At 50.5% G+C, this 13576-nt stretch overlaps 6 protein-coding genes across 6 annotated transcripts; 3 read left to right on the top strand and 3 right to left on the bottom strand.

Moving 5' to 3' along the window:
* Nucleotides 1-126: 126 nt before the first annotated feature.
* Nucleotides 127-1477, bottom strand: N7487_007440 (putative oxidoreductase; the record flags this gene model as incomplete). Its single annotated transcript, XM_056875170.1, has 2 exons — nucleotides 1287-1477; nucleotides 127-1218 (listed from the first exon to the last, which is right to left on the bottom strand). Exons 1-2 carry the CDS (start codon nucleotides 1461-1463, stop codon nucleotides 127-129), a joined length of 1269 nt encoding a protein of 422 aa, XP_056727358.1. The 5' UTR covers nucleotides 1464-1477.
* A 169-nt stretch (nucleotides 1478-1646) lies between these two features.
* N7487_007439 (putative G-patch domain protein) lies at nucleotides 1647-2426 on the top strand (the record flags this gene model as incomplete). Its single annotated transcript, XM_056875169.1, has 1 exon — nucleotides 1647-2426. One exon carries the CDS (start codon nucleotides 1647-1649, stop codon nucleotides 2424-2426), a length of 780 nt encoding a protein of 259 aa, XP_056727357.1.
* A 677-nt stretch (nucleotides 2427-3103) lies between these two features.
* Nucleotides 3104-5591, bottom strand: N7487_007438 (Sec1 family protein; the record flags this gene model as incomplete). Its single annotated transcript, XM_056875168.1, has 7 exons — nucleotides 3104-4253; nucleotides 4316-4782; nucleotides 4817-5037; nucleotides 5097-5243; nucleotides 5303-5390; nucleotides 5456-5493; nucleotides 5558-5591. The coding sequence occupies 7 exons, from the start codon at nucleotides 5589-5591 to the stop codon at nucleotides 3104-3106; spliced, it is 2145 nt and encodes a 714-aa protein (XP_056727356.1).
* A 324-nt stretch (nucleotides 5592-5915) lies between these two features.
* On the top strand, nucleotides 5916-8301 carry N7487_007437 (ATP-dependent RNA helicase SUV3; the record flags this gene model as incomplete). The annotated part of the gene is made up of 2 exons (XM_056875167.1): nucleotides 5916-7177; nucleotides 7230-8301. The coding sequence occupies 2 exons, from the start codon at nucleotides 5916-5918 to the stop codon at nucleotides 8299-8301; spliced, it is 2334 nt and encodes a 777-aa protein (XP_056727355.1).
* A 417-nt stretch (nucleotides 8302-8718) lies between these two features.
* N7487_007436 (uncharacterized protein) lies at nucleotides 8719-12414 on the top strand (the record flags this gene model as incomplete). Its single annotated transcript, XM_056875166.1, has 1 exon — nucleotides 8719-12414. One exon carries the CDS (start codon nucleotides 8719-8721, stop codon nucleotides 12412-12414), a length of 3696 nt encoding a protein of 1231 aa, XP_056727354.1.
* A 620-nt stretch (nucleotides 12415-13034) lies between these two features.
* On the bottom strand, nucleotides 13035-13298 carry N7487_007435 (uncharacterized protein; the record flags this gene model as incomplete). The annotated part of the gene is made up of 1 exon (XM_056875165.1): nucleotides 13035-13298. One exon carries the CDS (start codon nucleotides 13296-13298, stop codon nucleotides 13035-13037), a length of 264 nt encoding a protein of 87 aa, XP_056727353.1.
* Between the last annotated feature and the right edge of the window lie 278 nt (nucleotides 13299-13576).

Raw genomic sequence — 13576 nt, 5'->3', positions numbered from 1 at the left:
ATAATTTTGAGCTTGTCTTCTCTTTTATCGCAGAGTTTTAGCCCTTAACTCCATCTATATAATAATATCATGCCCATACCTACATACCAAAAAAAAAAATAGATATACACATACACATATCTTCTCTTATTTCTGACCCTTCCGACTCCTCCTCGATCCCTCAGTCTTCTTTCCCTTCTTCTCAGCAGCCTCCTTCTTAACCTTCTCATCCTCAACCTTCTGCTTCTCAATCTTAACCTCCTTCTTCTCGAAAGCCCTCATAATAGCACTCTCCTTCTCCGCCTCTTCAACCATCTTCCCACTAAACTCCCAAAGCTTCTTCCCAACCTCATCATTCCGCACATCAGCCCGCGCATAATCCATCTCCCGACATTCCTTAATCAACCATCCACCCGCACCCCGTCCATATTGCTGCTCCATAGCCGCATACAGAATACTCTGCGCACCCTGCGTAGGCGACTTGAACACCAACCACCAAATAGGCCAGGTAATCAAGTACAACAAAAGACCCCACAACGACCCACCAGTCAACCACCGCCGCATCCCCGGAGTCCGCGTCAGACCAGGATCAACAACGATAACCCGCGTGCAAGGCGGCAGACTATCCGGCCGCTCGTAGGAATTCAAATGCCGCTGGAACGAGTGCGCGAAGATAGTCAATGCAAGCTTGCTGAGCGCGTACACGCCCTTCGGCTGTTCGTACAGAGCCGGGGAAGTCTTCGTCCGTTTCGTGACAACCTTTTGTTTCCCGCGTGCTACCGACTCCAGATTGCTGAAGTTGCCGCCGATGTAGCTAGAGCATGTTGTGAAGATCACGCGTACGTCCCGGTGTGCGGGCTGGGCGCGCAGTGCTGGGCTGAGGATGCTGAGGAGGTGGAAGTTGGCCAGGTAGTTTGTTTGCCATTCTTGGTCGATGCCGTCGATTGTTAGGGTGCGCGGTGCCGAGGGCTCAGCTATGCCGCCCGCGAGGATTATGCCGTCTAGTCGACGGGGTGGGATGTTGTCGATCCATTTTGTTGCGAAGGTGCGGATGGAGTGCAGGGAGGAGAGGTCGACTTGTTCGGCGTAGATGAGGGGATTTTTCGTGCTGGTGCGTAGGTCGTCGATGTATTCGGAGAGGAAGAGGTCTGAGGGTGGTTGGCGGGTTAGGAGGATTACTTGGGCGCCGCGAGTTGCAAGCTCGCGGACGACTTCTGCGCCTATTCCGGACGTTCCGCCCTGATGGGTTTGATGTTTGTTAGATTTGGCTAATTGGATGGTTGGACGATGCTTGATGGGTGTCTTACCGTCACCATTATGACTTTTGATCGCATCATTCGCTCGGAGCCGTTGCGGGCTCCTTCGAAATAGTATTTCAGTGCCGCCAGGGCTAGCACCCATGGTGCTATGCGGAGGACTGTCCAGGCATACGGGATGGACGAGACGCCATCCCGGAGACCCTGGGCAATGATGGGGATGGGCATATTTAATTGAGATGTGAAGATGTGAAGAGAAAGGACAGGTGTGTGTCCAAAGGGATTTCTCCAACGTACACGTCCGCATCTCCGCTTATCTCTTATCGCCACCATTTTAATTCCGCTCCGCCCCCCCAATCTTCTTTCGCTCTTCTTCCTTTTCTCGCCTTCACAGCTCTACAATTCTCAACCATGGCCTCCGAGGACGAAGATTATTTCCTCCCACCGGAGCAACAACGCCCCTTCAGCTCTGGCATCCGCCGAAAACGCGTGCAGTTCGTGCGCTCCTCCGATCTGGATACTACAACAGCCCCAACTCCCTCCTCTTCCTCCGGCACCAGCATCGCAGACAAATACCTCTCTATTGTGATGAGCCAACCAGCCGCAAGTACATCACCGAGCACACCAACCCAGCGCGCACCCTCACCACCAATCCGCACACACTCCGCGCCACCAACTCAAGACATAATCCCCCCGCCTCCACCCACAGAGCCCGCACCCGCGCCAACCCCTGCGACAGAATACTGCGAAGTGTGCAAACTACCTGTCCCCAGAGCTACAGAAAATGCAACAGACAAAGAACTACGTCCCCACGAAGCCTCCCTCGCGCACCAGATCTGTCTCACTCACTCACACCCGCCATCCCACCTTGACCGCACGCGCTCAGGTCTCCGATACCTCTCCACCTACGGCTGGGATCCTGATAGCAGACTTGGGCTCGGTGCATCGGGTCGTGAGGGAATTCGTGAACCTATCAAACCCCGTGCTAAACATGGTACGGCTGGACTGGGGACGGGCCTTGATCGGGATGGAGATCCGTTGCCGCCTAGACCTGCGCCGGTGAAGGTGCAGAAGCTTAATGCTAAGCAGGCGCGGGATAAGATCGCGGAGGATAAGAAGAGGGCGGAGAGGATAAGGAAGGCTTTTTATCAGAATGATGAGGTTTTGAAGTATCTTGGGGAGGGGGTTTAGGTGGTGGGCTTTTATGGATGGATATGCTTCAATTGTTCTTTTTTGGTCTTGATTTTGTGTTCGGTGATACCCCTATTTGTTGTTTTATTTGTTCCAAGAATATCTAGTCACTTATGCGGCCTTGTCATGTTTTTTGGTCTCTCTTTTTAGATGTACATGAAGGTTGTTAAAAAAAAAGCATAATTATTCTGCGCAAGAGACTTGTCTATGTATAACCCTCGATATTTGATGGGTGTAGAAGCCACTGTCGCAGGACTTACTCTCATAGAGTGTGTTACAGACTTGTAGCCCCTTCTTATAAAAGATAGGCATGTTTTAGTTATATTCTAGAATATAATCAAATTTATGTGGATATCCGTTTCAAATAGAGATATACAATTTGTTTCTGTTTGAGTGCTTGAATATTTACCGTTGGCATTGTAAATTGAAACTGGTGTCCAGATTCTACCTAACATAAACTGTAGTACAATGAATACATTCCCATGAATTGAGTCTTTATAGGACTCATCTTGGGGAATAAATGAAAAAAAAAACCGCTGACAATAGCGCCTTGAATGCTAGGGACCAGACCAGACCAACAGAAAGACAAGGAAAAGAATGGTATCACAAAAGCGCTGGACGGGGACAGCAGGACACAGAAAACAGCGTGGGATCAAGAGAAATAGAAATGGCGAATGCTACTTGAAGAAACGGTATTTTTTCTCCTTCTTCTCCTTCTTGTCCTTGTCTTTCTTGTCCTTATCTTTCTTGTCCTTCTTGTCGTGCTTCCCGCTGCCAGATGAGGCAGGGCTGCTTCCGCTTCCGTTTCCGTTTATTGACATACCAGCCATCAGTGCCTCGGGCGGAGCTGGCGGGTTGAGGTGCGCTGTTGAGACTGGCTTCTTCTGTGGTGGGGGAGTGGGAGCTGGAGGGGCCTCGCGCTCGAAGAGATGGGCCGGGGCAGTGGGTTTGGGGCGCTCGTATGGGAGGTCGAGACGACGCCGGTCAATACCAAGGTCCCCTACCTGGCGAAGGAAGAGACCCGGGGTCAACATGTGAGTTGTGGCAAGGTAGACGTCCCGGTTGTATGCCGCTGAGATTTCGTGACAGGCCCGTGACTCGCCGTAGGTGGCACCACCGGCCATAAAGACGATTATGCGCTGTCGAGGCTGGTCGACGGATCTTGTGCGTGCCCAGGTCGGTTTTGCGCTGCGCAAAGAGGCTTGCTGTGACTGCATTTCTTGGGCAACTATAGCGCCGTCCGTTTCGGTGTGCGGACGTGTGAAGGGGAAAGTAGTCGGGTCCAGATTGCCCTGAAGCTGGTCTTCGAGCATCTGCTTGATAGCTAGCTCGTACCGGTTTAGGCTGAGTTCCTCTGATTCGGGTGGTGGGTTTCGTCGGTTGAAAAGAGGTTGCACTGGTGGCTTTTCATCCTTTAGAGGTTTCTCGACACGAACTCCAAGGAGTTCGAGGTTGGCAATCACCCCGCCGTCTTGTGGTGGGAGTCCAGCATGCGCCATGAGTTTGCGAATGTCACCACCTAGCAATCCACCACGATACATGATATACAGAAGTATCAGTCGAAGCCGATCTGGATGTACGACTGAGTCGTCATCGAGGAGCTGTACGAGTTGCGCTGCGAGGTTCTTTGCCTTTTTGTAGTTCTCATCCAGACCTGTGGCGAATGACTGCTCGGTAGAGCTCACTTCCAAGAGTTTGCGGGACTGGAAGTAGTTCATACACTCTTCTGCCATATTGAGGTGCAGCGTGTAGGCGTCCTTACCTTGTTGGAATTCTGTTAGTCCGCCCAACATATCCTTGATGGTGTTCACGTTAGATTTGTCGTTACTGAAAAAAAGGCCCTAGTTAGTATTCCGACTCTAGTATGGGGGTGGCCCGTTGAAACTCACTCGTCTGCAAACTGAGGGTTTGCTGCTCGGAATTTGGCAAAGTCCTCGCCCAGTTTTCCAAGCACATCCTTCATATGCATATGGCGGTAGTCCACCCAGACTCGGTCATTCTCGCCAATCTCCATCTCCTTAACCTCCTCATTTTTGTTGCCCTTGTTTAAAACTGTCTTATAGGTGACTTTGTCTCCATCTGTGACAGGAAGAAGATCATGGACCATGGCTTGGTATGTAAACTCGTGAATGAGGGGCGCGAACAAATCCATGGAACGGTCTACTACGAGTAGGACGCCTCGGGGGCGGTTTGTTTGGGGCGGGAAGTCACGCTGATACTGCGCAAACTGGTCCAATTCATTTTGAATGAAACGCGCCAAGTGAGAGCACATAACTCCGGCTTCGTGAGTCGGAGACCGGGGCCGATAGTACCGAATCACGGGGTATTCACCCAGAGAAGCGCAAAGAGAGACGATCTTGATTCAATGTCAGCAAGCTCAATTGGAATACTTGGAGGGTATATCTTGCCTTCTGGGCCAATTCTTCTAAATGGCGCCGAATCAAGTTATTGCAAGCCGGGTGGAAGAGCATCGGGAAGCTCCACGGGTCCCGGAATGTGATCAAGCGGGATTCTCTGGGGTAGAAATTGATGTTCATAGTGTAAAAGTCTGCAATGCGCTCGCGCGCCATTTGGGACCGGTCAAGTCGAGATCGCAGCTGCGGGTCGAGGGCTATAAGCTGTGTGAGCGAAATGACGTCGTGATGGCTTCGGGTTCACCAGCCCACTAACATGAAGTCCACACCAAGAATGCCTTTCTGTATCGGCCCACCTCGAAATCTGCCATCAGACAGTCGACCACGTACGATTCCGGGGACAATATGTACAACGCGTCCATATCGGGATTGGACGGTCGTCGATGTTCGATCTGCTCGACGTCTGTGGTGTGGTGGTGATTAGTGAGATCGCTTGAGTCGCAAAGAACAAGACGAGCTCACTGGAAACATTGAGATTGAGAATTTCCTCCTCCTTCACAGCGCCGTCGACCAATTTCTTGCTGGTCTCATCGACCACCAGAACTTTCCACTATTAAGGGGAGGGTTGCCGTCAGTATCCGCGGTAGAGGGGTTGATTGGAGGGGTCGGGCTCACCTCATGGCCACCGGTATTGCGGATTGTGTTCAGTATAACTATTACAGACAGTATCAGGTCAGCCAGGGGTTCTTGCAAGAAGTAGTAGAAGCAGTCACCCACAGTCGCGTTGAATGTTAATTATCGAGGAGCCCATGATGGCGGGCAGCCCACAGCTTGGGGCTTTAGGGTGAAGTCTGGAACAGAAATGTAAGAGCACAAAAAGAAAAGCAGAAAGAAAGTAAGGAAGATTGAATAGAGGTTTAGTTCAAGGAGGAGGAGAGGTGGCCGTCTGAGGTATATGAAGGGAAGATGGTTTTCCCCACCATTGGAGCTTTAAAGTGGATCAAGTCGATAAGGGAACTTTTTGGTTTCTCTCCTTATGTCCCTTGTTCTTTAATCTACCCTTTCTCTTTGTTACGGACTTTCTTTGTTCTCGAATTGTTCCTCTCTACGGGATTGGAGCCCCCGTCGTCTAGGAATGCAGCCATGGACTGGCGTTAGTCGCTCCCTCACCTTGCGACCTTTGGCTCGTTTCGCTGTACGATCCTTCGCCACAACCTCGATTCTACAACGCTCGAGAAAGGTCAAACCCGAGATCTCCACAGACAGGAAAGACACAAAAAAAGGAAAATCACATGGAGGAGGTTCGGCCGCAAGGTCCACCCGACAGGATATTGCGGCCGCACGAGATTTCAACGAATTGGTGGATGCGACCCTGCGCGATGTATACAACAAGTTGAATAAATCAGGCGACTCACTAGAAGGATGGACCCAATTCGAGCGCCAAATAAAAAATGCCTGCAAATCAGATGATAAGAAGGCATCTGCACAATGGGGACCCCTTCGGCAAACAAAGGTAGCGCTGCAAAAGGCCTACCTGGCCTCCGGAATTCAGGGCCTGCGGGAGGAGATGGAATACATGCAGTATTCGGAAAACATCACCGCCAGGTTCTCAGCACCCATCTTAGAAGCACAGCAAGAAGTGGCCGACCTTCGATGGCCAGCCGAGTGGTATCCGCGCGCACGATCGATGCAGCGAACAATCCATCTCCATGTCGGGCCGACGAATTCCGGAAAAACCTACCATGCACTACAGCGGCTGGCGAAAAGCAAGAATGGATTCTACGCAGGTCCGCTAAGATTGCTCGCGCAAGAAGTATATCATCGATTCAAGGCAGATGGGGTTCCATGCAGTCTCGTCACTGGTGATGATGTCAAATTTCCCGACGATGATCAGGTGCCGCGCATTACCAGCAATACCGTGGAAATGGTTAGCCTGGGGCAGGAATACGATGTTGGCGTGATCGATGAGATCCAAATGATTGCTAACTCGTCAAGAGGATGGGCATGGACTCGAGCGTTCCTCGGTGCTCAGGTAGCCGAACTGCACCTGTGCGGTGAAACCCGCGCTATACCGTTGATTCGGGAGCTATGTGCACTTACGGGAGATAATTTGGAGGTCCACCGCTACGAACGTCTGAACGCCTTGGAGGTGATGCCGCACAGTCTGAAGGGTAATCTTAATAGCCTTGAAAAGGGTGACTGTATAGTCGTCTTCTCCCGGAAAGGTATACACGCCATGAAGGCAGACATTGAGAAGACCACCGGCAGACGCGCAGCCATCGTTTATGGTGGTCTGCCAGCAGAGATTCGGACCCAACAGGCAAATTTATTCAATGACCCAGATAATGACTATGACTTTCTCGTGGCGAGTGACGCGATTGGCATGGGTCTTAACCTGTGAGTTCTACACTCCCCGTTTATATCTGTACTCCATACTAACCAACAATAGGAGCTGCAAACGTGTTATTTTTGACACCCTCGTAAAGCGTGTCCCGACTGGACTTCAACGGCTTACTGTCCCCGAGATTAAACAAATTGGTGGACGTGCTGGTCGATATCGCCCAGCCAATGCCACGGGAAGCACAAATGAGGAGCCTAACGTGGGGCTGATCTCCTGTCTCGAAGAGGTTGACCTTCCGTATATTCAGCAAGCCCTGAAGTTGGAACCCCCACCGCTGAGTGCGGCAGGCATCTTCCCCCCAGAATCTGTTTTCCGGAAATTCGCTGCCTACTTCCCACCAGGCGTACCTTTCGAATATCTGATCAAGCGGGTCTTGGATATTGCCAAGGTCAACCCTTTGTTCTTCTTGTGTGATCCTAGCAGTCAGTTGGAAAACGCCGAAATTATCGACACTGTTAAAGGACTGCCGTTTGAAGACCAGTTAAAGTTCATGGTTTCTCCAATGGACCGTAAAAGTTCAGGTGCGCGTGATGTTACCGGTGCTATGGCGGATTGTGTAGCCGAACATCATGAAGGGCGACTGTTGGACATCGCCTATCTCAACCTGGAAGTCATCGAGCAGCCCGTTTCTGGCAGCAACGACTATTTGCATGATCTGGAGAGCCTTCATAGGGCAGTCATCTTGTACCTGTGGCTCAGTTTCCGATTCGGCGGTGTCTTCACTGACCGAACTCTGGCAAGCCATGTCAAGGAACTTGTTGAGGAGCGGATGGTTCGAGCATTGACTGAATTCTCCGCCAACAAGAGGTTGCGGAAGGGTGCTTCTCTGAAGCGCCAGATTGCCTTGCAGAAACAGCTGTTGGAGCAGGAACGCATGGGAGTTGCTGGAGACTGGATGCAACCATCTGGTGAAGGAGAGCAGATGGAAATAAATCTCTCCGAAGAAGCTGCTTCGGAGGTTGGGGAGGCTGCAGAGGGTGAGTCGTCCGACGCTGATCTCTCATTATATGAGTCCTCACCAGACGCGGAGGGGGAGCAAGAGGGTGCATCCCCGGACTTGGAAGACTCGGAGTCTGACTCTAAGGAGTCGTACTATGACACAGAAGTCCCCAAAGAGTGATGAATATGTACAACAAGAAATATGTATATTAGATGTATAAAACCGATCTCCAATACCTAATACCTTCAGACTTATTTTACTCTTACTTCTTTCCTCTATTGTGCGTATCTTTCGGCTTGCATTCACATTTTGATGCAATATGTTTGAAGATCTCCGACATTTACTATATTATATTGTCCCCATAAATTGATGAAGTCGCACTTGACTGTTTTCCAGCTGCTAATAAAAGTGCATACCGGCTTATCTTATCGGTGGCAACTTCGGCTGCACTAATTTTCCGCCTTCAAGATCCCGAACCGCGAGGGAAGAGCTACAGAGTAGCAGTGTTTTGCGCGCTCGCCAATTTAAACGTCACTTCTCCAGCTTTGCTGGCTCTATCTTTTATCTGGTCGGATATCTTTTGTCCCACCGCCCATCATGGATGACCTCGAGTCTCTGGAGCTGTTCTCGCTCGTCTCGCGCGTGACGAACGAGTTCGAGAATCACCTGGGAATCGCCGACAAGACCCTCGCAGAGTTCGTGATCGATCAGCACCTCAAATGCAACGGCAAGTTTTCCGATTTCAAGAAATTTTTTGACGACATGGGCGGCGAATTCCCCCAAAGTCTCTTGGAGAGTGTCGACCGCATGGTGCTCACGATGCACCCCAAGTACAAGGGAAAGAAAGCAGAGAATGACAAGGGAACTTCTGATGCCAACGACGATATGGCTTTGCTTGATGCTTTAGAGCAAAAGTCTCGCGTGTTCAAAGGCCTTGCGGTCCCCGATACGGAGAAGCGCTGGGCGGAAGAAGACTACACAGATCGCCAAGCGGCAGACGAGGCCGACGCACAAGCAGGTGCGATGGACGACACTTTCGCCATGCTTGAGGGCTTGGCAGGAAAACCGAAGGAGAACAAACCACATACATCGAGAAACGACCGTGGAACGAGGAAGCGGAGCCGGAGCCCCGAGCACAACGATTACGACCGTGGACGGCGCAGAGACAAATACCGCTCGCGATCAAGGTCTCGAAGTGCCCAGCGTTATAGCAAAAATGATGACCTCGTGGACGAGTTCGGCAGATCAATTGGAAAATACAACAACCGGGAAGACAGCCGTCGCAATGGCCATGGTGACCGTCGGAGACACCGTGATCGTGACGAGGATGATGATTTCCGCCGTCCTCCACCTGTCGAGCTAGATGACCACCCCGTTCTGTTTAAGATCTATGATGGAACTGTCACGGGTGTGAAGGATTTTGGTGCTTTTGTGAATCTAAAGGGCGTCAAGGGGAAGGTGGATGGTCTTGTTCACGTTTCAGCAATGCAAGAAGGGGCGCGAGTCAATCACCCCTCAGATTTGGTTTCGCGCGGACAACCAGTCAAAGTCAAAGTCGCTAGTATCGAAGGTACTCGCATCGGACTGTCCATGAAGGAGGTGGATCAAGCGACAGGCATGGATCTGGTTCCCCAGAAGCGCCTTGCTTCTGGTGCCAATATGGAACGTCTCGATGGTGCATTCGCAGATGATAGGTATGGCAGCCTCGGCTCCGATGTGCCCGTTATTGAAGGATCCGGAGGTCGGCCAATGAGGAACCGAAAGCGCATGACTTCGCCAGAGCGGTGGGAGATCAGACAATTGATTGCCTCCGGTGTAGCCTCTGCAGCAGACTATCCCGATATCGACGAGGAATATAACGCAACGCTCACCGGCGAAGGCACTTTTGAAGAGGAGGAAGATATCGACATTGAGGTCAAAGACGAGGAGCCTCCTTTCTTGGCTGGCCAGACGAAACAATCCCTCGAGCTTTCTCCTATTCGTGTTGTCAAGGCTCCCGATGGTTCAATGAACCGTTCTGCAATGGCAGGCACCAACCTTGCTAAGGAGAGACGCGAGCTGAAGCAGCAGGAAGCACAGGACAAGGCGGCCGAAAAGGCGGCGAATGTTGATCTAAATGCTCAATGGCAGGATCCCATGGTTGCACCAGAAGAGCGAAAGTTTGCCGCTGATCTTCGGAGTGCGCAGCAGCCCAAGCAGGACGAAGCTGTCCCAGAGTGGAAGAGAGTGACGATGGGCAAGAACACGTCCTTTGGAAAGCGGACGACTATGTCCATGAAGCAACAACGCGAGTCTCTGCCCGTCTACAAGTTCCGGAAGCAATTGCTGGATGCAGTGAAGGACAATCAAATGATGATTGTCGTCGGAGATACGGGCTCTGGAAAGACCACGCAGTTGACGCAATACCTGGCCGAGGGTGGATATGGAAACAATGGAATCATTGGTTGCACCCAGCCTCGCCGTGTTGCTGCCATGTCGGTGGCTAAACGTGTGGCTGAGGAAGTTGGCTGCAAGCTTGGAGCAGAGGTTGGATATACCATCCGTTTCGAGGATTGTACCAGCCCAGACACCAAGATCAAGTACATGACCGATGGAATGCTTCAGAGAGAAATTCTTCTGGATCCAGACCTCAAGAGATACTCCGTTATCATGCTTGACGAAGCGCACGAGCGGACAATCGCAACTGATATCCTCTTCGGATTGTTGAAAAAGACAGTCAAACGACGACCCGACCTCAGATTGATCATCACCTCCGCCACACTTGACGCTGAAAAGTTCTCCGAATATTTCCACGGTTGCCCCATTTTCTCCATTCCCGGCCGAACTTTCCCTGTCGAAGTCATGTACTCTAAAGAGCCCGAATCCGATTATCTGGATGCTGCACTTATCACTGTCATGCAAATTCATTTGACAGAACCGCAAGGTGACATTCTGGTGTTCTTAACGGGACAAGAAGAGATTGATACAGCATGTGAGATCTTATTCGAGCGAATGAAAGCTTTGGGGCCTACTGTCCCTGAGCTGGTCATCCTACCTGTCTATTCTGCACTACCCAGCGAGATGCAGAGTAGGATTTTCGATCCGGCACCTCCAGGCGGACGTAAAGTCGTCATTGCAACGAATATTGCAGAGACCTCCATCACAATTGATCAGATTTACTACGTCATTGATCCCGGTTTCGTGAAGCAGAACGCCTACGATCCGAAGCTCGGTATGGATTCTCTTGTGGTGACCCCAATTTCTCAAGCGCAAGCCAAGCAAAGAGCCGGCCGTGCCGGAAGAACAGGGCCTGGAAAATGTTTCCGATTGTATACGGAGGCTGCCTATCAGTCTGAAATGCTTCCAACAACCATTCCCGAAATTCAGCGTCAGAACCTCTCACACACCATTCTCATGCTCAAGGCAATGGGTATCAACGACCTTCTCCACTTCGATTTCATGGACCCACCGCCTACCAACACCATGTTGACAGCACTTGAAGAACTATATGCCTTGTCGGCGCTTGACGATGAAGGTCTTTTGACTCGCCTCGGACGAAAGATGGCTGATTTCCCCATGGAGCCTGCGCTTGCCAAGGTGCTCATTGCATCTGTGGATGCAGGCTGCTCCGATGAAATGCTTAGCATTGTCGCCATGCTGTCCATCCAGTCTGTCTTCTACCGCCCGAAAGAAAAGCAGCAACAAGCAGACCAGAAGAAGTCGAAATTCCACGATCCGCACGGCGATCATCTGACCCTCCTCAATGTATACAATGGGTGGAAGAACGCAGGCTTTAACAACTCCTGGTGTTTCGAGAACTTCATCCAAGCACGACAGATCAAGCGCGCCCAAGATGTGCGCCAGCAGCTGATGGGTATCATGAACCGCTACAAGCACCGCATTGTCTCTTGCGGCCGGGATACCATGAAAGTGCGACAGTCCCTGTGTACCGGCTTCTTCCGCAACGCAGCGCGCAAAGACCCCCAGGAGGGATACAAGACCCTGGTGGAAGGAACGCCCGTGTACATGCACCCCAGTTCCGCAATGTTCGGTAAACCGGCCGAGCACGTTATCTACCACACCTTGGTCCTCACGACTAAGGAGTACATGCACTGTACTACTGCCATTGAGCCGAAATGGCTCGTGGAGGCGGCGCCAACTTTCTTCAAGGTTGCACCTACGGATCGATTGTCGAAGCGTAAGAAGGCGGAACGCATCCAACCTCTGCACAACCGCTTTGCTGGCGAAGACGATTGGCGTATCTCTGCCCAGCGGCGGCAGGGCAGAGGTGGCGGTGGTGGAACTTGGGGTTGATTTTTCTTGTCTTTCCAATATACCAGGCATGGTTGCAATCATGAGTTTTTTTTTTCTTGTGTCTTATATCTCTTTACCGTTGTGCTTTTGCATGAATCATTTAGCTTAAAATATGGGAGTTGCTTGTTTTGGATCTAGTTTTTGTATGATATCTAGATGGGAATGTTATTGGTTCTTCCATTCACCACCAAGCATTCTAAATGATACTGGCATCCTGCTAGCAAAAAGCCCTTGTCGTAAATAAACTAAACCTTCCTAAGTAGTGCAGAGTATATATAATCGACCATCTCACTATAAATATACAAAAACTTCTTATCAGGCCGGGGTACATGTTGCTTTGATCCCTTCCTAAGTCAACCAGAGCTAATGTAGGATAGTTTGTTTTACGGGGAGGTGGAATGGTAGCCATCAAAATGCAGTGGAATTAGACCACGAGGGAGATTGACACTCGGGAAATGCGTCCTGGTAGATGAGGGCCATCGCAATCCATCTGGTCATGTCAGTAGGTTCCACAGAGTAGCAAGCATGCCAAATGGTTTTCTAGCTTACAGGTTCTTCGTTTGCGTGTAGTGCCAGCAATGCCAGAAGTGGAGGGTTTGGTCTTCTTGGTATTACTCGCGTCAATCATAACCTATGACTTTTGTAATTTCGCGAAGCTGGTGAGCGAGAGTCTTTTTGCGGTGGACGTCCATTGTGTCAATCTTGCGCTGAGTGTCTTCCTTGAGAGTCTTAATCTGGGAGGTCTTTTCCATCATTTTTAAGCACAACTCAATCTGTTTATGAGGAGCCGCGCTATTCAGCTCGGTATTGAGGGCTGCGATATCCTTCATGAGGTCCTTCAACTCAGCCATTTGGCTTTTGATGACATCTCTAGTGTGATCCATGACTGGAAGAGTGAAGTGATAGGTAAATCAATGGGTTTGATGGGAGGATATCTAGAAGAAGTAGAAGAAGGTGAAGCGGCAAAGAAGTTGGGATGGAAAGGAAGGGATCTAAGAATCAGATGGTGTAAATAGCCCATTGAAGCCCTTTGCTAGGTGTCAGGATGGGTTAAAATGTGAGAGTTGAAAATATAAATATAGGGCCATCATTACCAAATATTATGTTGTATATATTGAAAAGTGCTTCTTATGGCGTTCATACATATACAACAGACATTTGG

The sequence above is a fragment of the Penicillium crustosum genome (genome assembly GCF_028827405.1).
Source record: "Penicillium crustosum strain IBT 35664 chromosome Unknown utg000003l_segment0_segment0, whole genome shotgun sequence".
NCBI lineage: Eukaryota > Fungi > Ascomycota > Eurotiomycetes > Eurotiales > Aspergillaceae > Penicillium > Penicillium crustosum.
This window is presented reverse-complemented; position numbering and strand designations above follow the sequence as displayed.